Genomic DNA, 26097 nt, shown 5'->3' with positions numbered 1-26097 from the left:
TTAACGTCTGCCTTTCTTGTTCCTGCTGGGGTGCATATTGTACCACTTCAGGAGGAATCTTTATGGGGAAAGCACCAATTCCAATAAAGCTGTGAGGGTCCAGAAGCCCTGAAATGGGGTGGTCCAGATTAGCCCGATCTCATCAGATCTCAGAAGCTAAGCAGGGTTGGCTTAAGGTTCCTCAGACACTCTGGCACCAAGGGCAGTTGGAAGGGAGAATTCAGCGTCCCCTGCCTGGTGATTCCGTGGGTTTTCCGAGGGAGGGGTGCTGGGATGAGAGCAAAGCTTGTGAATGAAATTTGGAAGCAGGTATAGATACCAGAAGGTTTTTTCACATTGGTCCTTTCCAACTGAGAAGTGAGCGTGGCTGCTTGTAAACCCCCGGAGCCCTGGCTGCTGGGATATAACCTGGTGCCAGCCTGCGACAGTTTCCTCTGTGTCCTTTTCTGAACATCTTCAACTTTCATTACATTCTCTACATCTCATATATTATTTACTTAATATAGTTAGGAATACGGTTTAGATTAAAAGATTTATAGATCAACACATTATAAATTAATAGTTTACGTTAGGTTTAGTCCCCTTTGCAGAGGTGGGATCCAGCAGGTTCTCACCAGTTCCCTAGAGTGGGTTACTAATTATTTGTGCGTGCCGAGAGGGGGTTACTAATTGGGTCTGCTTTTCCATTAGAAATTCCATTAGGTCCAAAAATCATAAAGTCCTGTTGTTTCCTATGTGGCTGGTTAGCAAAGGTAGAAAATGGGATAATTCTCCCTGTTGGGCTGTTTTAAAAACATGTTTTAGTAATATGGTAAAGTACCTTGTTTAAGGAAAGTATCCTTCTTTTGATTTCTAGAAACAAAATTAAGTATTTGAAAGTATTAATAAGAACATAAGAACATAAGAACAAGCCAGCTGGATCAGACCAAAGTCCATCTAGTCCAGCTCTCTGCTACTCGCAGTGGCCCACCAGGTGCCTTTGGGAGCTCACATGCAGGATGTGAACGCAATGGCCTTCTGCGGCTGTTGCTCCCGATCACCTGGTCTGTTAAGGCATTTGCAATCTCAGATCAAAGAGGATCAAGATTGGTAGCCATAAATCAACTTCTCCTCCATAAATCTGTCCAAGCCCCTTTTAAAGTTATATCCAGGTTAAGTGGCCTATCACTCAAATCTCTCTATGAAGCAGTAGCATTATTCCTGTAACACTCAAATCACACGTTAAGTGAAGAAGTGTTTCCTTTTATTAGTCCTAATTCTTCCCCAGCATTTTACTAATGAATGTCCCTTGGTTCTAGTATTGTGAGAAAGAGAGAAAAAATGTCTCTCTGTCAACATTTTCTACCCCATGCATACAATCTTTTGTAGGACTTCTAATCATATCCCCCCTCAGCCGCCTCTCCAAACTCAAAGATGAGTCCCAAAGCGCTTGCAGCGGCCTCCTCCCTCAAGTAGGAAGGTGCTCCAGTCCCTCAATCATCCCTCTTGTTTGCCCTTCTCTCTTTTGCACTTTTTCTATCTCCCTCAATATCCTTTTTTTGAGATGCGGGCTGACCAGAACTTCGGACACTAGTTATCTCCAAAGCGCTTGGTCAGCGATCACTGCTTTATATAAGGGCATGACAATCTTTGCAGTTTTATTATCAATTCCTTTTCTAATGATCCCCAGCATAGAGTTTGCCTTTTCACAGCTGCTATGCATTGACATTCCCATGGAACTATCCACTAAGACGCTTCTAAATCCCTTTCCTGGTCTGTGACTGATAGCACTGACCCCTGTAGCGATGTATGTGAAGTTTGGATTTTTTGCCCCTATGTGCATCACTTTACATTTTGCTACATTGAACTGCATTTGCCATTTCTGAGCCCACTCCACCTAATTTATCAAGGTCCGCTTGGAGCTCTTCGCAATCCTTTGTGGTTCTCACCACCCTACATAATTTGGTATCATCTGCAAACTTGGCTACCACGCTTACCCACCCCTACTTCCAGGTCATTTATGAATAGGTTAAAGAGCACTGGTCCCAAACGGATCCTTGGGGGACACCACTCCCGACATCTCTCCATTGTGAGAACTTCCCATTTACACTCCACTCTTTGTTTCCTGTTTCTCAACCAGTTTTTAATCCATAGGAGGACTTCTCCTCTTATTCCTTCATTGCTGAGTTTTCTCAACAGTCTCTGGTGAGGAACTTTGTCAAAAAGCCTTTGGAAATCCAAGTAGACAATGTCCACCGGTTCACTCCCTCTGTCCACATGCCTGCTTTACACACCCTCCCAAAATAGAACTCTTAGTAAGTTTGTAAGACAGGTGATTTGCTCTCTCTGCAAAAGCTACATGCTGAAGCTCTCTTTTCTCAGCAGGTCTTGCTTTTCTACATGTTTTATAATTTTATCTTTAATGATTAGATTCTTACTAATTTACCAGGAACAGATGTCAAACTGACTGGCCTTGTAATTCCCCTCGCCGGTCCCCCCCCTAGATCCTTTTCTTAAAGATTGGTGTGCACATTGGCCATCTTCCAGTCTTCAGGGATGGAGCCCTGATTTCCCAGGGATAAGTTGCATAATATTAAAAGCATGAGAAGATCAGCAATTTCCATGCTTTGGAGCTCTTTTAAGAACTCCTTTGGGTGAATGCAATCTGGGCCAGTTGTGGGGATTTGCAACATTTAGTTTTATCAATGGCTTGCCAGAACTTTCTTCCTTAAATCTACCACTATCTTCGCTTAGTTCCCTGATTCTCGGGCCTCCCAAGAAGCTTGGTTCAGGTGCAGGAATGTTCCTCACCTCCTCTTGGAGGTGAAGACAGATGCAAAGAATTCATTCAGCTTCTGCTTGAAATCTCCCTGCCATCTTTTAGCTTTGCACCCTTTGTTCCTTTGTCATCTAATGGGCCTACACGGCTTCCCTTGCTGGCTTCCCTCTGCTTCATTGATGTACTTGAAGAACTGTTTGTTGCTGGTCTTGATGTTCATAGCCATGCGTTCCTCATAATCCTTTTTTGCCTCCCTTACAGCTAACTTGCTTCTCTTTTGCCACCATTTGTGTTCCCTCTCATATTCTTCATCAGCCAAACTGGACTTCCATTTTCTAAAAGACATTTTCTTTTTTCTGATAATTTCCTCAACCTCTCTTGTTAACCATGGTGGCTTTCTTTTGGACTGGGTGCTGCCTTTTCTAACCTGTGGAACACATTCCATCTGAGCTTTTATTACTGTGTTTTTAAATAACCTCCAAGCATCCTGGACAGTTTTGACTCTCTTGATTTTCCCTTTCAGCTTCCTGCGCACTGTCCCCCTCATCTTTGAGAAATTTCCCTTTCTGAAGGCGAATGTAACTACATTAGTAGTTGCCACTTGTTCGCATGCTGAGATACTGAATCTGACAGCATTGTGGTCGCTGTTCCCTATCGGCTCAACAACACTGAATATTTGACATGCAGTCAATTAGAGGAGAAGTAGTTGTTTCTGTTGGCAGTAGACGATAGGACTTGCTATAATGAGTTTAAATTATGGACAGAAAGATACCAGCTGGAAATTAGGAACTTTTTTTACAGTAAGAGTTTTTTACAGTAACAGAAATTATTAATGCCCCGCCCCCAGAATGCCTGGCCACGCCCCCATCGTGCCCCGCTCAGCCCCATTGACGCTACGCCACTGTTTGAATCCCACCACCATGGGAACCTGTTGCTAAAATTTTTGGATCCCACCACTGCCCCTTTGGGATATATTAGGCAGACGAATAAGGTTTCGCTATGTACAGGCAGACAAGTTTAGTTAATAGGTTTTGTTTGGTGGTTTTCATTGGGGGAGGTCTGCCTTCTACTATAACAGAATCTGATGCTGTTCTTCTTTGGGCGAACCCTGCGTGCAGGTATGAAATGGGGGTGTGGTAGACTTGGGAAGCCTTCAGGAATGCTTCTACTGAGAAGAGAGGGGAAGGGAAAAAGGCAGCTGGCATATTATTACTCCCCAATCAAAATCTGCCACCCGGCTGCCTTGTTCAGCGCTGGCGTTACGAAAGAGTGGCAGGCAGCAGAACAGGACATGCCAAGAAGGCAGCTGAGAGGCCTTGGGTTCAGGGTAGGACAGATATGAATGAACTCCGAGCATGTCCAGAGACGCTGTTGTCCAGTCCAGCCCTGGCAGCCAGGGCAAGGGGGTGAAAAGGACGGGGAAGAAGACACTTTTCTCCTAAAGAGCCTGTGTCAGTGATCAGTGCTGCTGCTTTTGTGGTTGGGAGAGAGATTTTTGAAGAGGACCAAACACGGCCTTCGCTGGGGCAAGTGGCTTCCTTATTGAGAAGGGTAAGAGTCGTCAGAGATTGAACCACCAGCCTGGGGGGGGTGGGATGGGGTGGGGTGGGGGGTAGATGGACAGACAGCAAGAGGTGGGAGGCAGCAGGTGCCAGACCCACATCTCGAGAATAAGTGCCAGGAGGAACTTGGAAGGGTGCAGGAGGCAGCCTTCTGCAAATTTAAAAATGCCAGGATTACTCGTCGCCATGGGGAGATGCTAGCACTCGACCAGCCACTCTCCCTGCTAGGGAGCCCTGGTTCCTGGAGGCCTGTGGCAGAACTGGCACCCAATCACCAGTGGCCCTCCTGAATGACCCTTAGCCACAGGGTGGTGCCAGATTTATATTGAGGAGTCAGGCAACAGGTACAGCAGCAGTTGGCCAGGGCATACATGGTACATTTTACAAGTGACATCTGGAGCAGCCAGGGTGGTTCAAACATGCCTTTCCCTCACAGGGCACTGGTGGGAGGTGGAAGCAATAGACCTAGGGGGACACACAAGGGAAGAGACAGGTGGGCCTTGTTGACTGTGGCTGTGATGGAAGGCCGCCACAGAGCTGGCAACATTCAAGAGGCTCTGAGGGACACGCTGCAGCAGTGGAGACCAGCTGCAGAAAGCTGTTCGTCACAGGCAACCGGGTAAAGGACATCTGGATGCGTGGATAGTTGTACTAGTGTTTCATGAACATTTTGCAGTTTCGTTTCAAGCAAAGTAAAGCATGATGCACGAAGACTGCATCCAGCTAATTTAAAGAGCTCCAGGAAACACAATATGATAATTATCAGTGTTCTTAACCAGTGTGTAGAGGGCAGCCAGCCCCAAAGGGCTTTCTGCAGGCCCTGGAGGCGTCACTTTGCAAGGTGGCAACATTAGCCATATGGTTTGTGTGTGACTCAGTTTCTGCTGAATGGTCAGGGATATGGACGCAGCATGAATAGCTTGCCATAGCGCAAGTATCACCCTGGGCTGCTGTCAAAATATCTAAGGCCATTCTATTCTGTATAAACATCTGCCAAACTACAGTTAATTCATGCAATATCTCTAGGAGGGCCATGGTCATTTCACTGGTCTGAATTTCTACCGTACCTTGCAATCATTGCAGTGCAGAGGCTACCGCATCTCTCCCCCCTGCCCCAGTATAGAAAAATGAAACTAATAATCCAGTTTGCATTTGTGAGTGACTCCTGGTTTTCCATGTACCAATGGGACTCTTCCAGAGTTCGATGACTTCTAATTTTCCCTGGAGGCGTCTACTTCAGCACAGAAAAAGATGGAGGAACGTAGCCAACACAGCATGTGCCCCACCAGTTACGGGGCAAGCATCTACAGACACGATGACTGCACACAAAATAGGATCCATCTAGAGTTGTTTTTCCATTCCACCACATTCCTTCTAGGTAAGCCTCTGTCCAGGTGGTAGTATTGAAAGATGCAACGTAATATCTCCAAAAAGGTGCTCTCAAGGGTTTTTGAAGCAATTCTGCACTAAAGGAAGGGTGGTACTTATGCAATTAGACCAACTGGTGAATGTTACTGGAGAAAAAGTATTTTTCCCCGAGGGGACCAAAAGTATAAGGGAAATGACCACTCAAGGAACAATTTGGCATCGGCCAACATGCAGAGGGATAGGTAAGATTGTTCACACTGCAAAAGCCATTGTGTATGACTCTATAGTTTCCAGAGTATAGAAGCATTTACCCAGTCTAATGCAAAAGAACAAGGTTTCAAGTAAAGTAAATGTATTTAATATTTGATTCCCTAAGTTTTTCATGGCTGGAATCAACTGGTGGTTGTGGACTTTCCGGGCTGCGTGGCTGTGGTCTGTTAGTTTTTCCTTCCAATGTTTTGCCTGCATTTATGACTGGAACCTTTAGAGGTATGTCAGGATAAGATGTGTTTCTCTGTGCAGCACACACTGCCCAGAGAACCCGCAACAGCCAGTATTTGATTCTGCTTTGTTTCCTGCATTTGCTCTCCAGTCACCTATGATTGTAAGGCATCTTGTTTAGGTGTGTGACCAATTACTTCCTGAACTCATGCATAAAAGCATCCAATTTCTTCCTCATCAGCATCGCTGGTTGGCGAGTAATTTTGAATGAGGATTATGTTGACAGAGTTTCCATAAAGTCTCACTGATATTATTCAAGCAGCCTTATTCAGCATTAGAGTAGTCCTCTGCTGGCCATTTTCTGATCAAGAGCAGCAAAACAGCCAAGAACTTGAATGAAAATAAGGAGCCTAAGCTGGGAATTTTTGCCCAAGACATGGAGAAGGCTCTAAATCAAGAGAGTACAACCAGAGGTGGGATCCAACCAGTTCTCACCACTTCTCTAGAACTGGTTACTATTTTTTCTGAGTGCTGAGAAGGGGTTACTAAAGCAACCTCCCTGCCCAATAGGGACTGGAGGTGCGTGTGTGTGGCGGTGCCACTGTTTGAATCCCACCACCATTGGAACCTGTTATTAAAATTTTTGGATCCCACCACTGAGTGCAACCTGTGTCAGCGCTGCACGCAAGAGAACGACAAAGGATTCTTATAAAGAAAGCCCATTTGCCTAACTGGAGATATTCAACTTAACGGTACTCATCCCTAACACACTGATCCATGAAATAAGTTTCTGCAAATTTTGCAGGGCTCACCTAGCCCAAGGTCAGAGCAGCCTTTGGTAAAAAAAATAAATAAATCCATAGAGAGACTCTTAATCTACTCACACCAATAGGATGAAGAGGTGTTAGAAGACTATCAAGATTATTGAATGGCCTGTGCCATTTTACACCGCATGGGGAACATCTCTTTTGAACGCTCCTTCATATTAAAAAAAATCATTTTAAATAGAAAAGCATCACGACAACCAAAGCACAGGGCGATCTTCTTTGATAGGTCAGTTTTCTATTTAAAAACAAAGGAATCAAAATTCCCCCCTCCCCCCAGCTTGAAATGGTACAGACCACTCGACTAGGTTGTTTAAGCCTAGCGCGCGTGGCAGGAGTTCCCGGGGAACGATTTCGCCCCGCGGGCACTGGGGGGCGCTCTCTGCGCTTCCACAGGGGCTCTCTGGACTGGGGGGGTGGAGCTTCCTGGGTCAGAGAGCCCATGCTGCCACCTGCAGCCTCCATTGCGAGCAAGGGATCATCCCGCGCTGAATGAGTTCTTCTCTTCCGGGGAGACTAATGTCGACCTGTGCCCAACCAATGCGGGGACTGTCGCCAACTGGAACCAGATCCCTGCAGCAGGTCTTAGCTCTTGGACAGAAGGAGATCCCAGGTAAATATGGAGGGGTGTGTGTGTGGGCGAGAGAGGAAATGACTGTACAAAGAGCGCTTCCTGCCCCTCCTCATGGGGTCTGTCTGTCCCGTTCAGGGCTACTGCTCTTGCCTTCACTGACTTGTGCAGCAGGGGGAAGAAGAGATCCCGGGTGAGGGATTAAGGGAATACATACTTCAGATCACTTGATCCCAATTAGTTATACTACAGCGCTCTCGAAGGATCCGTTTTGGCGACTGAAGACCTCAGAGCCTTGATATGCTTTCCGAATGAACTCTGCTTTAACTCCCTCCTTGGACGCCGGAAGGCTCCCTCCCTGCCCTTTACCCCCGGTTTTGTGGGGCGGGATTGATTATTGGCTTCTTCTGTTTTGGACTGAAATGTAGCCTTCCTATCTCTCCCTCCCAGTTTCACATAGGGTTGTGTGTTGAATAGAATGCGGTACTGTACAAGGAGAAATCCAACTGTTCAAACTAACTGCGCTTGAACATTTGGAATGTCTCTTGGCATCCCTGTGATTAAGAGGGCTGTGGCGCCTGAAAGCTTGCTTAATTTACTAACATGTGAGCATGTTACCTGGAGGTATGCCCTTGCCCATGCATATGCATTTCATAGTAAACGAGGTCAGATGTTGTCAGACTTTTTGCTTTGAGGGAACGCTTTCTAGATTGGCACGTTTGCACGTAATAGTCTGTGGTGCAGAGGATTGTGGAATATATTCCACGCCTGGGCTATGCCTGCAGTGAAATGAGTCAATAGAATTTTGATGTGGTGAAATGGACTATATTTTGTCCAACTGTGGGGTCGTATTTATGACTTCCCTTCTACATAAACAATTCCCTGCAGGTAAGAAAACTAGTATAGTAGAGATTGGACTGACCTGACCTGACCTGGGTGGCAGAGGCTAGTACGATCTTGTCAGATCTCACAACCTAAGTAGGGTCAGTGCTGGTTAGTAGAATCATAGAGTTGGAAGAGACCACAAGGGCCATCAAGTCCAACCCCCTGCCATGCAGGAACACACAATCAAAGCACTCCCGACATATGCGGATCCAGCCTTTGTTTAAAAACCTCCAAAGAAGGAGACTCCACCACTCTCCGAGTCAGTGAATTCCACTGTTGAACAGCCCTGACGGTCAGGAAGTTCATCCTAATGTTTAGGTGGAATCACAATCACAATAGACCTTTATTGGCATAAGGTATACAAGCATGAATACAGACCGTTATTAAATTTAAAAGAGTTGTACATGCTGTCTATGAGTAGTTTTACATTCTAAGATCACACTTCATTTATAAAAATATAACATAGGTTAAAAATTTTTGACCATTCCATTGTACACGGAATTATGAACAGATATAGCACAACTACACTTAAAAGGCAGGATTAAGATATTTCTAGCCATTTGTTATTCACAGCTTATTTACTAAAAATCTATAAATGGTATATAACTAATTAATGCTATAAATTAATTACATTTCCATTAAAATGCAATAAATAACAATGAGCTCTTTGTATACACCTTCTATAATAACCCAGGGGTACCAGAGGTATAGAGTATTTCACATTTAAATATAATTTTATACTTGCATATTTTACATACCTCTTAAGGACATGACTTGCAGCAAAGAATTGGCTATTCTCCCAAGTATAAAAGGATCATTACTGTTTAGCAATTTTGGGATTGATATTTTGGAAGGCACATTTCCCATTATCGGTAGTAATAGAGCTTCCCTCTGTGGGTTATATTTTGGGCAATAACATAAGATGTGGTCCAATGTTTCCACCATGGTGGGACAGAAGGGGCATACTCTATGTAATAGAGGGCGCTTCTCAATCTGGCCTTGCAAAAGGGCAGGGGAAAAAACATTACATCTGGCTCGCGTCAATACCCAGCGTTGTTTAGAATCTGGGATTTGTTATAAATATTTGGCCATCGTGCCAGTAGGTGGAATCTCTTTTCCTTCACCTTGAATCCATTACTCCTAGTCTCTGAGGCAGCAGAGAACAAGCTTGCTCCCTCTTCGACATGACATCCCTTCAAATATTTAAACATGGTTTTCATGTCACCCCTTAACCGTTGCTTCTCCAGACTAAACATCCCCAGCTCCCTAAGCCTCTCTTCGTAGGGCATGGACTCCAGACCCTGGATGGGTAGTACATGGATGGGAGGCCACCAGGAAGGTCTAGAGTGGCTGTGCGAAGGCAGACAATGGCAGGCCACTTCTGAACCTCTTTTTGCCTTGACAACCCTAATGGGGTTGCCATAAATCAGCTACAACTTAAGGGCACTTTCTGCCACCAGAGATTGGACTGAGCCAAACTCTTTCTTATGTGGGTGCTGCTTTTTCTTTTCTTTTTAAACTTTTGTGGGGGGGTTATGTGAAGGAGCATTCAAATGGCTCTTCTTCACTTGCACTAAGTGAGTTGATTCTTACCACATCATATTGCTGTAAGTGTAGATCATGCATTGGATAATACCATTTGGTGCCCCCTCCCATTCCCCCCAAACCATCTGAGAAGGCCCTGAGAGATCTATCTTGTGACTTTGTGTTACATGGAACAATAAAAAAATGGCAGGTAAGCCATTTTTCAGAAAATGTTACTCAGTGTCGCTAATTTTCCTAGTGAAGAAGCTTTGTGGTGTAGCGGGTAAGGACAGGTGCCCTCTAATCTGGAGAAGTGGGTTTGATTCCCTGCTCTGCCACTTGATCTACTTATCTGGTGAACTAGATTAGCTTGTGCACTCCAACACTCGCCAGCTGGGTGTTCTTGGGCTAGTCACAGTTCTTTGGAGCTCTCTCAGCCCCACCTACCTCACTGGGTGTTTGTTGTGAGGGGGAAGGGAAAGGAGTTTGTAAGCCCCTGTCTCCTTACAGGAGAGAAATGGGGGATATAAATCCAACTCTTCTTCTTCTTCTGAAAACCCTCAGGGTTCTTTGAGATAGTTTGAAAACGAGGTAGCCTTCAAGATTTCACCTGATTCTTTCTTAACCCACTTTTGTGACTGTATGCTTGGGGCCAAAAGGTTGCTTAATAAGCATCCAAATTACACTGGAGATGTCGTGTTGTGATGCAATGATGCAATTCTGTCAACAAACGAACCACATTTGTTGTCCTTGCTTCACATGAGGTTTTTTCTTGTAATTTATGTCTGAATTCTTTCAATAGGTGAGAGATTTGGAAGGGAAGGTATTTCAGCCTTCAGATCAGAAACACCAGGCAAGCTCTCTCCAAAACGAGCTCCAAGTTGCGATGTTCCTGAGCACCCAGATCAAAATAATTCCTCCAGGAGTTTGGGAAAAAGGCAGCAGGCGATTCTTACGGAGGGGACAGAAGGCAAAGAGAGCTACAAAGGCTTAGGAGTTAGGAAACGCAAAGGAGCTGCTGTCTACCGGCTGGTTCACATAAGAGAGAAACCAAACATCTGCATCGAGTGTGGGAAAAGCTTTACCCAGAGGTCAGATCTAATTAATCATCAGAGAATTCACACAGGAGAAAAGCCCTATATGTGCCCAGACTGTGGGAGGAGTTTCAGCATGGGCTCAAACCTTCTCAGGCACCGGAGGACCCACACAGGAGAGAGACCCTATAATTGTATTCAGTGTGGGAAAAAATTTACTGATAAATCAACTCTGATCCAACACCAGAGAACCCACACAGGAGAAAAGCCTTATCAGTGCCTGGACTGTGGAAGGAACTTCAGCCGTAGCTCCCATCATAAGAGACACCTGAAGAGTGTGGCCGGAAAGCATCATAGCCAACAGAGGCATCTTGAGAATGCAGCCTTCTCTGCCCTGAGAAAGGCAGGAATGACCAAGAAGAGCGTCCCTGTCAATACATGCACAGAATGTTGGCAGAGTTTCAGCCAGAACTCAGACCTGATCAAACACATGCGCATCCATACTGGGGAGAAACCCTATGTTTGTCATCACTGTGGCAAGTGCTTCAACGTCAGCTCCAACCTGAACCGTCACCAGAGAATCCACACGGGGGAGAAGCCCTATACCTGCTTAGACTGCGGGAAGAGCTTCACTGACAAATCCACCCTCACCCAGCATCATCGCACCCACACGGGAGAGAAACCTTACAGATGCATTTACTGTGGCAAGAGCTTCAGCCACAGTTCTCACCACAAGAGGCACGAGAAAATCCACCTGGGGGAGAGGCCCGCTGTGTTCATGCCCCTGCAGCCCTATCCCAATCAAATGTTCTCAAGCACACAGGTTTCTTGAGAAAGTGGGAAACCTGGCTCTGTGTGTGTGTGGCAAGGGATAATTGTGTTCTGTGGGAATCTCAACCCAGTTCTCTTCTTAAACTGACTGGTAACCCAATGCCTCAGAACAGGATGTGAAACTCCAGTATTATACCCACTTAAGTGGGGGGGGGGGGTGTTCCTAAAAGCATTTAATTTTTCCGTCAGTGCAATCCTGAGTTACAATTAAACCTATTGGACTTTGGTGGACTGAGAAGTGTGTAACTCTCTTTAGGATGATATGGTGGCATATCATCTTTTTTAAGAAGCTCAACATTGTTATAATCATGCAGGTGTGTTCATAAAGCATTTGTAGTTCTATCTGCGTCTCTTCCCTTCAACCCTAAATTTGATTTAAGTGAATTCCACATGCTAACAAGACATCATCTGTTTAATCCAATACATCATCTCTTTGTTTACCTTTTTCTTTAGGGGTGATTTTTTTTTTGTCTGACATTTAATGCCGTAAGTATTAAACAACGCCATACATATGTAGCACCTCATCCCTTCCCAGACCTCCCATTCTGTGTGCTTTTGACTCTGAGCTTGAATCAGATAATAATATACTGTGAAAGAGGCAGTCGAATTTTGGGCTGATTCTATGGCATAGTCTGGCACGAAAGCGTCTCTGCTCCTGTCCAGAAATGCTTCAGTTCCTTCTCTTCCTTTCGACGCATCAGAGAGAGTTGTGGGAAAACTTTTAAAAATCAGTCCATCGCAAGTTGTAAAGTTTGTTTTTCACTTCCTGTTTACACCTTTGCCGAACTGGAAAAATCAGGCGGGAGAAATATACCGATGCCAAAAAGTTTGTAAACTTCATTTTTGTATGTTTTCAGAAATATTTTTGTATTTTGATTTAAAAATATATTTTTAAAAGCAGAATTTTACTGATGTTCTGGGATTTTGGATCTAACGTCACAACTTTTCTGAAAAATTTAAAAAGCAAGCTGTTATTGCAGAACAAATTAAGATTTCAAAAAAAAAACCCTTGTCATTGGACAGGGAGAAAGCGTTCTTTATAATAAAGGTTCTTTATTCAATTCCATGTGCGTATCTAAAAGAGAGAGAGATTACCTTTGTTCTGCCCCCCCAAGTGTTTAAAAGATGTGGCTTTGAGAAAAGCCCTCTGTAAAGAAAAACCAGAGCTCACTCAGCCCTTTCTGGCCCACTGCTCTTCTCCACTGCTCCTCTTCTCTGCTGGTTCCAGAGACTAACTGAAAAGATTTCAAAATTTGAGAAGCCCCATCCCTTCAGCTGCCTCCACCAATCAGCAGCCCCAGGACAAGGAGAAAAAAAGAGAAAACCGCTGTTCTCAGCTGGGACAGAAAGACTGAGACACAAGCCAGCCTTAACAGTTCTAATAATGGCTTTATTAATAGAGAAAAACAAGACTCTAACTCCTCCCTGGCTCTAACTAATGGGAGTATTTGCTTGTCTTCAGGATGATAGGAGCTGCAGACTTTGTCCTTTTCTGGCTGCTTTCAGATAGTTCACAGTCTCTTGCTTCCTTAGAGCTCTGAAGTCTTGGTCTTTGCTGGTGGCGAACCTTTGGCACTCCAGATGTTAAGGACTACAATTCCCATCAGCCCCTGCCAGCATGGCCAATTGTTGTCAAACTCGCGGCCCTCCAGATGTTATGGACTACAATTCCCATCATCCCCTGCCAGCTCTGATTTATGCCCCCAAAAGAGTGGCGTAAGTCCATTTTCCCCAATGGGGGCTCTTAGGGTGGCCAGGGATCCTCTGGGTTTTCCTGCATTCCTGCGCCTCTCGGCTGCTGTCTCTTGGATTGGGCTGTAAAACATCAATCATTAGGTCAGACCAACACAAACAGTCAGATGCTGGACAATAAATAAACAGCAATGAGAGTGCCAAAAAAACATACACACATCTAGGGAAATAAGTCCCAAGACAACAACTCAAGGGCAAGGGGGACCCCAGTTTAACTAAAGGTATGGGACAATGTTTCCCTCAGTGTCTGTCACATCCAGGGCTTTTTTTTTTTTTTGGTTGCCTTATTTTATTCCAATTTACCAATAACAAGTCCCTCAGACTGGAGGATTGTGACCTATATTGCCACCCACACCCTCCTGTCATGTTTCAGGGCCAGATTAGGTGTAAGGTAAAGTATTTCTGTTATTAGTGTATTGTATTTTACACACACATGATTCCTTAATCCTGTGCCGGAACAGCACATCAACAATGAATCAAGACCCTTCTTCTTTGGATCCTTCAGAGTGTGTATTGATTTATATAAATGGAGGATAACAGGCAAGTCACATTGAAGAAACGTGTTTTGTTGTATTTGTGTAACCTGTAATACCTTCCTAAGAGCCCTGTGGCACAGAGTGTTGAGTTGCAATACTGAAGTCAAAGTTCTGCTCATCACCTGAGTTCGATCCCAACAGAAGATGATTTCAGGTACACGACCAGAGGTTGACACTGTCTTCCAGTCTTCCGAGGTTGTTGAAACGAGTACCCAATTTGCTAGAGGTGCAGTGTAGATGACTGGGGAGGGCAGTTTACTAGTCTGCCTAGTAGTAAATGTTACCTCATAAGGTAAATGTTACTCTTTATCTTTAATACCTTCCTACTATAATCACATACAGTTTCCAGAACTGGAAGGTACTTTATATTGAGTGGTTACAATGTTGGTTCTGTTAGCCTGTCAAACTTAAAGATAATACTGGTTGTGGTGGGTTTTCTGGGCTGTGTGGCCGTGGTCTGGTAGATCTTGTTCCTAACGTTTTGCCTGCATCTGTGGCTGGCATCTTCAGAGGTGTTTCACAGAGGGAAGTCTGTTACACATGACACAGTGTGTAACAGACTCCTCTCTGTGATACACCTCTGAAGATGCCAGCCACAGATGCAGGCAAAACGTTAGGAACAAGATCTACCAGACCACGGCCACACAGCCCGGAAAACCCACCACAACCAGTTGAATCCAGCCGTGAATGCCTTCGACAATACATTAAAGATAATAACTAGACAGATTTAACCATTTGCTCTTTTTACCAAAGACCAGCAATCAAACCAGGCCTGTCAAAAATCATGTCCCTACTGGACTTCCTGACCAATCCAGATACCTCCTACCCCAGTGATGGCGAACCTATGGCACGGGTGCCAGAGGTGGCACTTAGAGCCCTCTCTTTGGGTACGTGCAAACAGCTCCCCCCCCCCCCCACACATCTAGGCTGGCCTGGGCCGCTGGGCACGATTATTAGCATTAAACCTAAGACCTAGTTTTGGGGAAGCAGTGTAGGTAACCCTGATAAGTGCTGTTAAACCCCACTGATTTTCATGCGCGATCCTTTACCTGGGACTAAAGTGCGATCCTTTACCTGGGAGCAAGCTTGGTTGCTGGCAACGGGACTTGCTTCTGAGTGAACCCTCCTGGGGTCGTGATTCCCTCCTGGGGTCGTGAACCCTCCTGGGGTCGTGGAAGAGTTGCACAGTTGCTTCAAAGCAGAGCCACCAACTACGACAAAGCTTACTCCCAAGTAACGCACGCCTCGGAGCCAACCGTTTTTTCTAAACTAAAACTTCAGTATTCAGGTTAAATTGCCGTGTTGGCACTTTGCAATAAACAAGTGGGTTTTGGCTTGCAATTTGGGCGCTCGGTCTCAAAAAGGTTCGCCATCACTGTCCTACCCCTTCTCCCACCAAACACCTGTTTTGTCTCTTCGTTGTTAACTGTTAAACTCCTTTATTTGTTTCTTCACTTCAGCATTCCAGTCAGCCTTTTTTAATCCGGTTGGTTTGTGCTGAATGGGGCAGAAATAGTCTCCTGTCTATAACAATGCCTGAAACTCCAAAAGCTAGTCACCCGGTGAGCTGATGGGGCGAGGTCTTTCCCAACTGGCCATTTTTGAAAAGGCCCACTCTCTAGAGCTCCCCTCAAAAAAGTGAAGGACACAAGTACCAGAACCTGCATTGCGGATCTCAGCTGTTGGGCAGGTTTGTATGTGAAGAGTCCTTTCATTTTAATACCTGAGTTTTCCTTTGTCCGTGACCTGTCTCTCATTTTATGGGGCTTTTAGGGAAGGTATTAAAGACAGTTCCCCTTTGGATCACCAGACATTAAAATCCTAAAGGAACATGACAGCCAAATGCATGTGTTTCCCCCCCCCCCCCAAAGGTTTAAGGCAGGAAGCGTGCAAACAGGAACTGCTTTGAAACGATCAGATTATCAACGAGACATACAATTTAGACAACTGTAGTAGTCTAGATTGCTATCTTTATGGGCTGAAGAACATGATTGTGCGTGGATAATAAGTAGGAAACATGCCTTCTCTAATTCAAGCTGCTTTCTGTGTTCACGTTGCTTATGTGCACAATCTGGATTCCAGATTTATTTGTGGACACATATGGATTGGACTATACAAACATGAAAGAGGGGAATGTGCGTTTAGAGTACCTTTATCCACATTGAATGCTTGATCCACTGCCTGCACCATAGCAATGCCCTGAAGGAGAGAAGAATAAAGGAGAACTTGAACATTTTAAAAATAGCATTTTATTATGTTATTATTTTAATTGTCTCAGCTTAGTTTTAAAGCTAGATCTGAAAAAGTTGAACGTTGCCTTGTGCCACTGTACGCCGAGGGGTGTGTTGTGTACACAAGGTGAGGCAGACTGTGACGGTTCTTCCTCAACAAGCAATATCTCTAGCCAGCTCACTGGTTCTGATCCTAGTAAGAGTGGATAGCGTGATAAAGAAATGAATGGGCTTCTTATGAGGTATATGATGTGTTCAAAGTACCATACAGATCCTTTGTGGAGGAGGGAGGCAGTTGTGATAGAGGAAACCACCAGGTGTGCCTCTCCACGTTAGGCTTTTCATTGCTTTTGCATAGCACGGGCTTTGATAGGGTTCGGGTGAATTTGAGTGCTCCTGAACACGTGAAGGACACCTTTTGCCACGCAGCAGCCAGGGCCTTCCCGCTTGGGGCACAGGCGATTCCGACAATTTAGCAGAAACTGAGTCGCACACAAACTACATTATTAATGTATTGTTGAAGGCTTTCACAGCCGGATTCAACTGGTTGGGGTGGGTTTTCCGGGCTTTGTGGCCGTGGTCTGGTGGATCTTGTTCCTAACGTTTCGCCTGCATCTGTGGCTGGCATCTTCAGAGGTGTAACAGACAGTGTGTGTAACAGACTTCCCTCTGTGATACACCTCTGAAGATGCCAACCACAGATTCAGGCAAAAGGTTAGGAACAAGATCCACCAGACCACGGCCACGCAGCCCGGAAAACCCACCACAACCAGTACATTACGAACATTGCCAGCTTCCAAAGTGCTGCCTTCATGACCATGGCCAGTGGAAAGTCTGTTGGGGCTGGCTGGCTGTCCTCTACATGTTGGTTAAGAATGATAATTATCATATTCCTGGAATTCCTTAAATTAAGCTCGTTGCAACCTTGCTTAAAGTAAACCCAAACTGCAAAATGTTCCGCAAACGGTAGTACAAGTGTGCACAAATCCAGATGTCGTTTGTTTGTCCCACTGCCAGTGACCGACACTGCAAAACCGACCCGGGCCGAGGAGAAATGGAGGCGGCGGCGGCAGAAGGCCAGGCTGTGCTGCGGCCACCAGAGGGCTCCTGCGGCCGCCGCTGCCTTTGTCTGCTCGGGCTGAGGGTTGAGCTTCCTAGGTCAGGGTCTGCCGCGGCTGCTTCCTCCATTGTGAACCCCCCAAAAGTCCGGGCACGGCTTGGTAAGCGAGGGCGCCCCTCTCGCAGCGCGCCCGGAGCTTTACGCACAGCTGGCGTTTGGAGCGCTTTGGGGACGGGCGGGCTTTTGGCACCGGCGCCTCCTTTGCGCGCCTCGCCCTCGCAGGTGCTGCTGCTGCTGTTGCTGAATCGGGCCCTCTCTGAGCATCCTGGAGTGGCTAAAAAGCGTTGGGAGTCATGAGGTGGCAGAAGGAGGGGTCGGGGCGCCGTGCAGGTGCAAATCGCTTGCCACGCTACGCACTTCAGACTGCATTTCTTCCCCATTGTTAAGATACCTCTAATGGAATATAGATGTGTCGGTAGTAGATCAGGGGTAGACGCAGCTTCCATGTTCAGAAGCCGTATACCCCCTTGAGTGCACGCAACAGGGGATGGCGGTTGTCTCTTAAGCCACTACATAGCTGTAACTCTTGATGCATTTATTTATTTATTTACCTCATTTATATCCTGCCTGCCTCTCCAGTGGGGACCTCTAACCCATTTTTCCTGGCAATATCCCTGAGAGTGTGTGACTGTCCCAGGGACACCTACTAGAATAGGAATTTCTATTCCCAATAGGAAACCCATGGCGGAGTAGGAACCTGAAATGGGTTTCCCAGTTTCTAGTGTCTACTGTATCATAGGCTCATTCCGCACATGCAGAATAATGCACTTTCAAACTGCTTTCAGTGCTCTTTAAAGCTGTGCGGAATAGCAAAATCCACTTGCAAACAGTTGTGAAAGTGGTTTGAAAACGCATTATTTTGCGTGTGCGGAAGGGGCCATAGTGAATATAAAGCTAGAGTAATTATCACTCTTGTTCTGTCTTTCCAGTTGCTTGCACAGATTCAGACTGAAATAATGGATATGTTTTACCTTTTATCAAATCTTATTGATAATGCATTGCAAAAAATATATGGGTTTTTTGGGGGGCAGTGTGTTAAAGTTAGTTACAGGTTTCTCCCATTTTACTGGGTAAGAGTTTTCATTGCTGCAGATGTGTTTTGACATCAGGTTTATACCAGGTCACCTGCTCTTTCAAGTATTTCAGTGGCAGATATATCATCTTCCTTCAGCCCGGGTTACTATGATGCTGTCAGATCTCAGGAGCTAAACTGGGTCAGCCTGGTTTGTATCTGGATTGGAGACCACTGATGACATCAGTGCTTCGCAAAAGCAGGCAATGGCAACGCATCTCTGGACATCTCTTGCTACAAAACCTGGGGGGGGGGCACCATGTCAGCCACAACTAGAGGGTGTTTTATACAGATATACCCACTCACAATGTGTACAAGACAGGGACATTGTTCAGGTGCAGTTTTTGCCTCATTCCCCTTCTGGTTTTTTCCTATCCTGCTTGCTACCAAAAAATCGTACATTTGTGGTCACAGTTGTTTGTAAATAATTGTAGTTGTTTTCACTTAAGAACAGTGAAATTTAGCTAGTGGCATTGTAGGATGGTGCAATTAAACAAGACATAAACTAGGGGCGGGGGAGGGGAATGATGAAAACTCACATCTTTTCTTTTTACAGACTTGGCAGAGAAAATAGTCATGCTGCAGAGCTCGAAATGTACAGCAAATGCAGGATCTCGTAGCATGAGCATGGTGTTTCTAGTTCTCGTGGTGTGTCAGTTCACCCAAATAGCAACCAGCTAAGCTTATTATGATATGAAGGCATGTATTCCTGAACCTGGAAAGTTTGTTTTTTTCATATAATGTTGGACTTTATAGCTGAAGAAGCTGCTTTGCACTGCGCAACAGGCGTCTTCTCTGGAACCCCCGTCTGTGCATATGCAGCACTGTTTGATCTTGTATTTCTTGGGAAGTCCAGCCAACTATATACAGATTGTAAAGCAGGTGTTCCCTGCAATGTATGAACTTTTTGTTTGTGTCTTATTGGTCGCTTAAATATGTTTCGTGATGTTTTAATGTTCAGCACTCTTTCACTTTCACTTCAAAGCATGCCTTGCGCTAATTAAAACCGCCACTGCATTTGGTTGGTATGAGTTTATTGTTGTGCCAATGTGCAGTGGTTCATTTTTTTGGATTGTGCTGAAGGTACTATTTATCCCTTGCTGCAAGAGCAGGGCTGATAATACTTGAAAGGGCAATGTAGCATCACCCCGCCTCCCACCCAATCATGGCCAGGAAAGAGGATGATGGGAAGAGGCCACGTGATGGGCAGCCTCACAGGTCACCGGATTCCATCTCAGTGTAGTGCTGCCCAGGCTACTTACTAAGACAGTCTCAACAAACACATACAGGATATGGCTTTTAGAGTTTTTAGCCACATGTGATTGATATATGTATATATAATTAAGTGGTTCTCACAATAAATGCTTTTTGAAAATTGTGCTTCCTCAGGTGACAGTGTGGTGACAGAAAGAGAATATTGGGCCATGGAGGACAGTCTGCAGAGCCCTTCTTTCTAAATGTTCCAAAAGATGCTAACCATCATTCCTCAGTTCAACCGTCATCGTGGCAGCAATCTCCAAGTGAAAACAGCAGCAGAAAGGATGCCCCGGGCTCGCCCCATGAAAGCCGTTCAGGGCATTAGAAAACGCAAAGACTTTGTGGTGCATCAGGGCACCCAGACAGAAGAGAAACCCAACATTTGCATTGAGTGTGGGAAGACCTTCAGCCAGAGCTCCAGTCTGGTCAACCACCGGCGAACACACTCCGATGAAAAGCCCTATAAATGCCCCGACTGTGGGAAAAGCTTTGGGGTCAGCTCCAGCCTGAATAGACACCAGAGAATCCACACAGGGGAGAAGCCCTACAGATGCCCTGACTGTGGGAAAAGATTCAATGACAAGTCCAACCTCACCCAGCACCAGCGGATCCACACAGGCGAGAAACCCTACAAATGCATTGACTGTGGCAAATGCTTCAGCCGCAGCTCCCACAAAAAGCACCACCTGCGACACCCACTGGGGAAGAAGCTGAAGAACGGTGCCCAGGCAGACGGTGCTTGTGCTGCAGCTGGCAAAAAGCCAAAATCCAGGCGGAAAGTGGAAGTGCTGAATACCTGCACAGAATGTTGGCAGAGCTTCAGCCAGAATGCGGATCTCATCAAGCACATGCGCATCCACACTGGCGAGAAGCCCTATCAGTGCAATGTCTGCGAAAAGTGCTTCAGCGTCAGCTCCAACCTGTTCAGGCACCAGCGAATCCACACAGGGGAGAAGCCATACGTGTGCTCGGACTGTGGGAAAAGATTCACTGACAAATCCACCTTAGTTCAGCACCAGCGGATCCATACTGGAGAGAAACCCTATGCCTGCAGGTTTTGTGGCAAGAGCTTCAGCCACAGTTCACACCACAAGAGACACGAGAAGATCCATAAGGGAGAATATCCTTTGCTAGCTTTCCCTGCCTCACTGATCTAGCCAGGTGTGGGGCGAAAGGACAGGGGCTCCTAGAGAGCATCTTTTTTCAGAAGCATCCAAACAGTTTTCAAGACCAGCAGCTAAAGCTTTTGGCTAGGATGGGGTCATGATCTGATTGCCGGACTACTGGATCTCAGTTTGGTGATCCTTGGATCAAGCCCTCTTATTGAGATACTCTTGTTTCAAAAAGGGATCCTCCAAACTAATCATCAAAATGGCAAAGTAAAGATTTTCCTGGACTGTACCATTTGAGACTGTGTATGTATGAAGGGTGAGGGGCATGTATCCTCCTCATTGGCAGTGCTGGACCTTTCTCCCTGATTTAGTAGTTCTCCACATACTGGGAGAAATTTTTGTGTGTGACATGGAACAATTAATCATAACTGCAATCCACCACTTGCAGTTTGAAACAGATTATGTCAAGAAAGGATCTGCTACGGGATTTTGCTACATGTGTTTCTCGGCCTTTGGTCTCTTCGTAGATACTGCCATTTTCCTTCAGAAGTTCTTCCGGCAGTAGACTGGCGTCTTTACTAAAAACAAGCTTCTTCCTTCCACTGGGAAAATGTTGAACACCCTGCTGCTTTTTGCTAACCTCAAATGCTTCCTGCTCTCTCTTTTTTAAAAGATCTGTTTATAGAGCTACATACAGACTGTGGTTCTTCCACTGTGTAAACATTTCCTCCATAAGCGAAAAGGAGCTTTGAATAAGCATGTTCAGACCTTGAAAGTGTTGTGCGGGGGCAGTCTCCTCCTTTACAATGTACTTTTCATAGTGGAGAGAGGGAGAGGCACCAGAAATTTGGGCCCCACCAATTCCAGCTGATGCAATTTTCTGATGAAGACCGAAATGGAACTCTGAAGCCTCCACAAAGACCCAAGTTCAGATTTTCCTGTCCTTGGAGAATAGCATTGGTTATGTCGGGACATTTTATGCTTGGCACGTACTCTTTTTATAAAGCATCTTTTTGTCATTCCTGGTGTATCAAAAATGAAATTGACTAGTTGCCCTTTGCAATCTATTCTACAATAATAGTTGTGGAGTTTCAATTAAAAACAAGAAAACATTTCCTGTTTCATTCCGAATATGTCCGAAAGGAAATATTGGTCAGTTCTTTTTGTCTCAAAAGGATGAAACAGCAGCGGCCTTTTGCCCTGCTGCGTCCCGCTCACTATCGTAAATGCTTACTATATCTCAGTTATTTTGCCCTGACTCTTTAAAAGCATGGCTGAGCTGAGTGCTCAGTTGGAAGGGACACACTGGAAATGTATAATAAGCCAGGGGGACATTGCATTGGCCTGCCTCTCTGCATAAAGTTTGCATGAGGTACATTGAAATGGTAAGTGGAGGATACTGGCAGAGGTGGGATCCAGCAGGTTCTCACAGGTTCCTGAGAGTAGGTTACTAATTATTTGTGTGTGCCGAGAGGGGGTTACTAATTGGTGATTTTGCCATGTGATTTTTGCCTTAGTTACACCCCTCCTCTCAGCAGTAGCGTGCAGAACTTGAAGCAGTCTAGCAGGAGGTGCACTGGCGTGCTTGGCAGCCTGCGCCTGCGTGCATTCATTTCCTGCCCAAGGACCAGCGCAGCGGCTACGTCCTTGCCACAGCCCCGCCCAGGAACACCCTGCCTCCAGAATGCCCAGCCACGCTCCCATCGTGCCCCAGCCAGCCCCATTGGCGCTACGCCACAGTTTGAATCCCACCACCATGGGAACCTGTTACTAAAAATTTTGGATCCCACCACTGGATACTGGCTCCATAGTTTCAAGCTGTATTGCACTTTCCCCATAGTTTCTCCTATCAGACTATCTGTATTGCTTTGCAAACAATCAGGTGTTAGTTGATATCTCAGTTTCCAGTTTATTTTGTCACTTGGAAGTTTAAGGCATGGTTTCAATGCAGATAGCATCTTAAGAGTTTTGTGTACCTGGATTTGGATACCTAAGTGCAAAGATGCACTGAAGGTGTTTACATGACTATGTTCTGTTAGCAATGTAAGTGCTGGGGCACTGGGAAATATTTTCAAGGGGTGTTCTTTTTTAAAATGCATGAGCAGGGTCCAGTTTGGGCCCAGACATGTATTCTTTAAAGAAGAACTTTGTGGAGAAGTCCTGCATACTCGCTTCAGCCACGGCAAGTAGACACTTCTTGTATTTTATACTTAGGAATTCATATCCAGCTACAGAACATTCTATAAGAAAGAGCTGTTGTGCTTTTTAAAGAGGTTGCATTTGTCCTTTTGGTTCCTCTTCAGAGTTTCCATTCATATTTGAAATCTCAGCACTGTTACCTACTGACCTTTTAGATTAGCTGCCAGAAAAGTAAAAACAAGCCGTTCCCTCACAACACACGTAGAAATATGATTTTTTTTAAATGACCATGATGCAATATGTGGACTACAAGAACACATGGGACCTTCCAGCTTTTGGTTATGAAACATGCTTGCTCTTCTGGTTTCTTGCTTTCAATAATCAACAAAACTGATACTGAAAAATGTTTTCATCTTATTCCTTTATGTTTAGGGGATTTGAAATGCAAAAATATCATACCTTCAGTATGTTATTCTTCTTTCCCAGTTTGGTACAGATCTCTGAAAGATCAAAGTTAAGTAATCTTGAATTGAGGCAGAGATAGTATGTGAAGTTAGATCTTCATTCTAAAGTACATACTATTGCACTGTTCATTGTTTATTGAACTCCGTTAATTGTTTCTCTGTAGCATTTGAAAAAGGATGATCAGAATTCAGTATTACATTTCTGAGCAAGACAAACTATTGTTATAATTTTACTGTATAGATAAACTGCCCAGATAAAGTACCCTGAGCTGGTTAACCCAGGATAGCCCATTCTCATCAGATCTCAGAAACTAAGCAGAATCAATCCTGGCTTGTATTTGGATGGGAGACCTCCAAGAAAGTCCAGGTTGCTACGCAGAGGTAAACCACCTCTGCTTGTTCTTGCCTTGAAAACCTCCAGTGCTCGCCATGATTTGGTTGTGACCTAACAATACCTTCCAGCACAAACTGCCCCGTAGATGACACTTCACATTTGTAACTGTATTGAATTCACACAGTGTTTCTGGCCAGCACTATAAACAACTGCAATTTCTCACTGATGAAAAGTTACAAAAAAATTATAATAATTTACATTCACACAGAATTGTTTTTCTTTGGTACTTATTTGACACCCCTTAAAGCGCTGTACCTTGGCCATCAACCTGGTTTGTGAAGGTCAACAGCTATATTTCTATATAATTCTGTTTGCAGAGTAATGAGCAGGATGTAGTTTTGTGTGCCACTTTTTGATAAGAACAGTGATCTTGCTAAAGACCAGCCTTTTTACCTCAGAAATCATAAACAAAAGAAAGCGTTGCTTAAACTGAGAGAGAAATAGACTCCATACATAAACAAAGTACCACTTATATACACGATACATTCACAGTTCATCGTTTGGTTACAGTTTCAAGCATAGTCTACAATATTAAGCATTTCAGTCAGAGGCTTTACATGGCTTTGTTAACAGAACACTTAACAACATCTTTCCTCAGCAAGAGTCAGGGAGCAACTGTTTCCAACTGTCACCTTTAGAATGTTCGTAGAGATTTCCCAGAATTCCCTGCTGCTGCATGCAAGACTGTAAAATACAACAGTTTCCCTATAAGGTCAAATTGTCCCAGCTTAGAAAAGTGTAACTGTACTTTCGATCATCTAGTGATGGCTCGCACTATTGCTGGCCCAATATTTTTCAGGTTGAAGCTGCTCCTGCCTCTGCCTTAACTCTCCCTTCCCCATTGCTTCACTCACTGGGGAGATGGAGCAGTGCATCCTCCTTGCCTCTTGGACCCTCTATAGCATAGCTGTCAAACTTGCGGCCCTCCAGGTGTTATGGACTACAGTTCCCATCATCCCCTGCCAGCATGACCCATCATCCCCTGCCAGCATCATGCTAGCAGGGGATGATGGGAACTGTAGTCCATAACATCAGGAGGGCTGCGAGTTTGACACCTGTGCCCTAGAGGGCTTTGTGAATTCTCCAAAGATTTTATGTTGCAATTGTTCAACTCTTAATTGGGTTGATTGCCACAGGTGCTTATGCAACTGAAATGGCTAGCAAGAGAAATCAAATTTGGGGATGCTTGGCATGCATGGTTTGTAGTACTGTTTTCAAGAGGATTGGATGGGGAAACAGGGGAAGCAGAATTAGCTGCTGTGAATTCTGAGCACAGTTGGCAGGAAAGAAAGAGTGGAAGAGAACAGCCCCCCTCCCAAATATCCACTGCCTCATTTGGCCTTACGGTGCAATTGGCCCTGATTGGCAAATGTCCACCACAGCCTGTATGCTGATATGATCTCAGATGACCTCAAGCAGAGCTCTTTTCCATATAGTTCCCATATTCGCCTGCAGTTATCAAACATAAATCAATCAAGCGGAATATGCACCCTGACTAGTGAAAAACAATGCGTTTGCGGTGACATGGGTATTTTATCTGCTGCGCTGAATCCCCGGTGGCCCATTCAAATATGCACTTTTATTGTCTAGCTGTCTCATGTGCCCCCAAGCAGAGGCGTACCTCCCATTGGGCAAAGTGGGCAGCTGCCCTGGGCGCCACCTTGTGGTGAGCGACAAAATTGCAGGTTTGTGAGGGATTTTGTATTTTCAGTGTTTTTCCGTTTTTGGCCTGCAGGGGGCGCAGTTTTAGGCTAGCAGCACCAAAATTTCAGGGATTTTTTGGGAGACTCTCCTGATGATACCACCCAAGTTTGGTGAGGTTTGGTTTAGGGAGTCCAAAGTTATGGACTCCCAAAGGGAGTGCCCCCATCCCCCATTGTTTCCAATGGAAGCTAACAGGAGATGGGGGTTACACCTTTGAGGGTCCATAACTTTGTACCCCTGAACCAAACTTCACCAAACCTGGTTGGTATCATCAGTAGGGGATCACAAAGATACTCTGAAATTTTGGTGCTGCTATCTTAATAATTGTACCCCTGACAACCGGCACCAAAATTTCCCCAGATTCTCTTTTTAAATTCACTCCCTTCCCACCAATGCTTGTTTTCTTTCTTTCTTTTATTCTCTCAGTGCCTAATAAAGGTTGTTGTTGTTGTTGTTGTTGTTGTTAAATCTACCCCCTTCGGCATGGATTTCAAGGGAGAATCTGAGGTCCCCAGTTT

At 45.1% G+C, this 26097-nt stretch overlaps 2 protein-coding genes across 7 annotated transcripts; both read left to right on the top strand.

Moving 5' to 3' along the window:
* The first annotated feature begins 4359 nt into the window (after positions 1-4359).
* LOC125430002 (zinc finger protein 501-like) lies at positions 4360-12864 on the top strand. Of its 2 annotated transcripts, none has more exons than XM_048491651.1 (2): positions 4360-5698; positions 10736-12864. In XM_048491651.1, exons 1-2 carry the CDS (start codon positions 5572-5574, stop codon positions 11797-11799), a joined length of 1191 nt encoding a protein of 396 aa, XP_048347608.1. In that variant the 5' UTR covers positions 4360-5571; the 3' UTR covers positions 11800-12864. The 2 variants fall into 2 exon arrangements, with proteins under 2 accessions (XP_048347608.1, XP_048347609.1); XM_048491652.1 differs by lacking the exon at positions 4360-5698 and adding an exon at positions 7378-7566.
* A 4580-nt stretch (positions 12865-17444) lies between these two features.
* On the top strand, positions 17445-21990 carry LOC125430005 (zinc finger protein 3-like). Of its 5 annotated transcripts, none has more exons than XM_048491659.1 (3): positions 17450-17537; positions 19066-19208; positions 19899-21990. In XM_048491659.1, the coding sequence occupies exon 3, from the start codon at positions 19967-19969 to the stop codon at positions 20921-20923; it is 957 nt and encodes a 318-aa protein (XP_048347616.1). In that variant the 5' UTR covers positions 17450-17537; positions 19066-19208; positions 19899-19966; the 3' UTR covers positions 20924-21990. The 5 variants fall into 5 exon arrangements, with proteins under 5 accessions (XP_048347618.1, XP_048347616.1, XP_048347615.1 ...); XM_048491658.1 differs by having other exon boundaries at positions 17467-17659; XM_048491660.1 differs by having other exon boundaries at positions 17467-17767.
* The last annotated feature ends 4107 nt before the right edge of the window (positions 21991-26097 follow it).

Source organism: Sphaerodactylus townsendi, linkage group LG03, assembly GCF_021028975.2.
Source record: "Sphaerodactylus townsendi isolate TG3544 linkage group LG03, MPM_Stown_v2.3, whole genome shotgun sequence".
Classification (NCBI taxonomy): Eukaryota; Metazoa; Chordata; class Lepidosauria; order Squamata; family Sphaerodactylidae; genus Sphaerodactylus; species Sphaerodactylus townsendi.
This window is presented reverse-complemented; position numbering and strand designations above follow the sequence as displayed.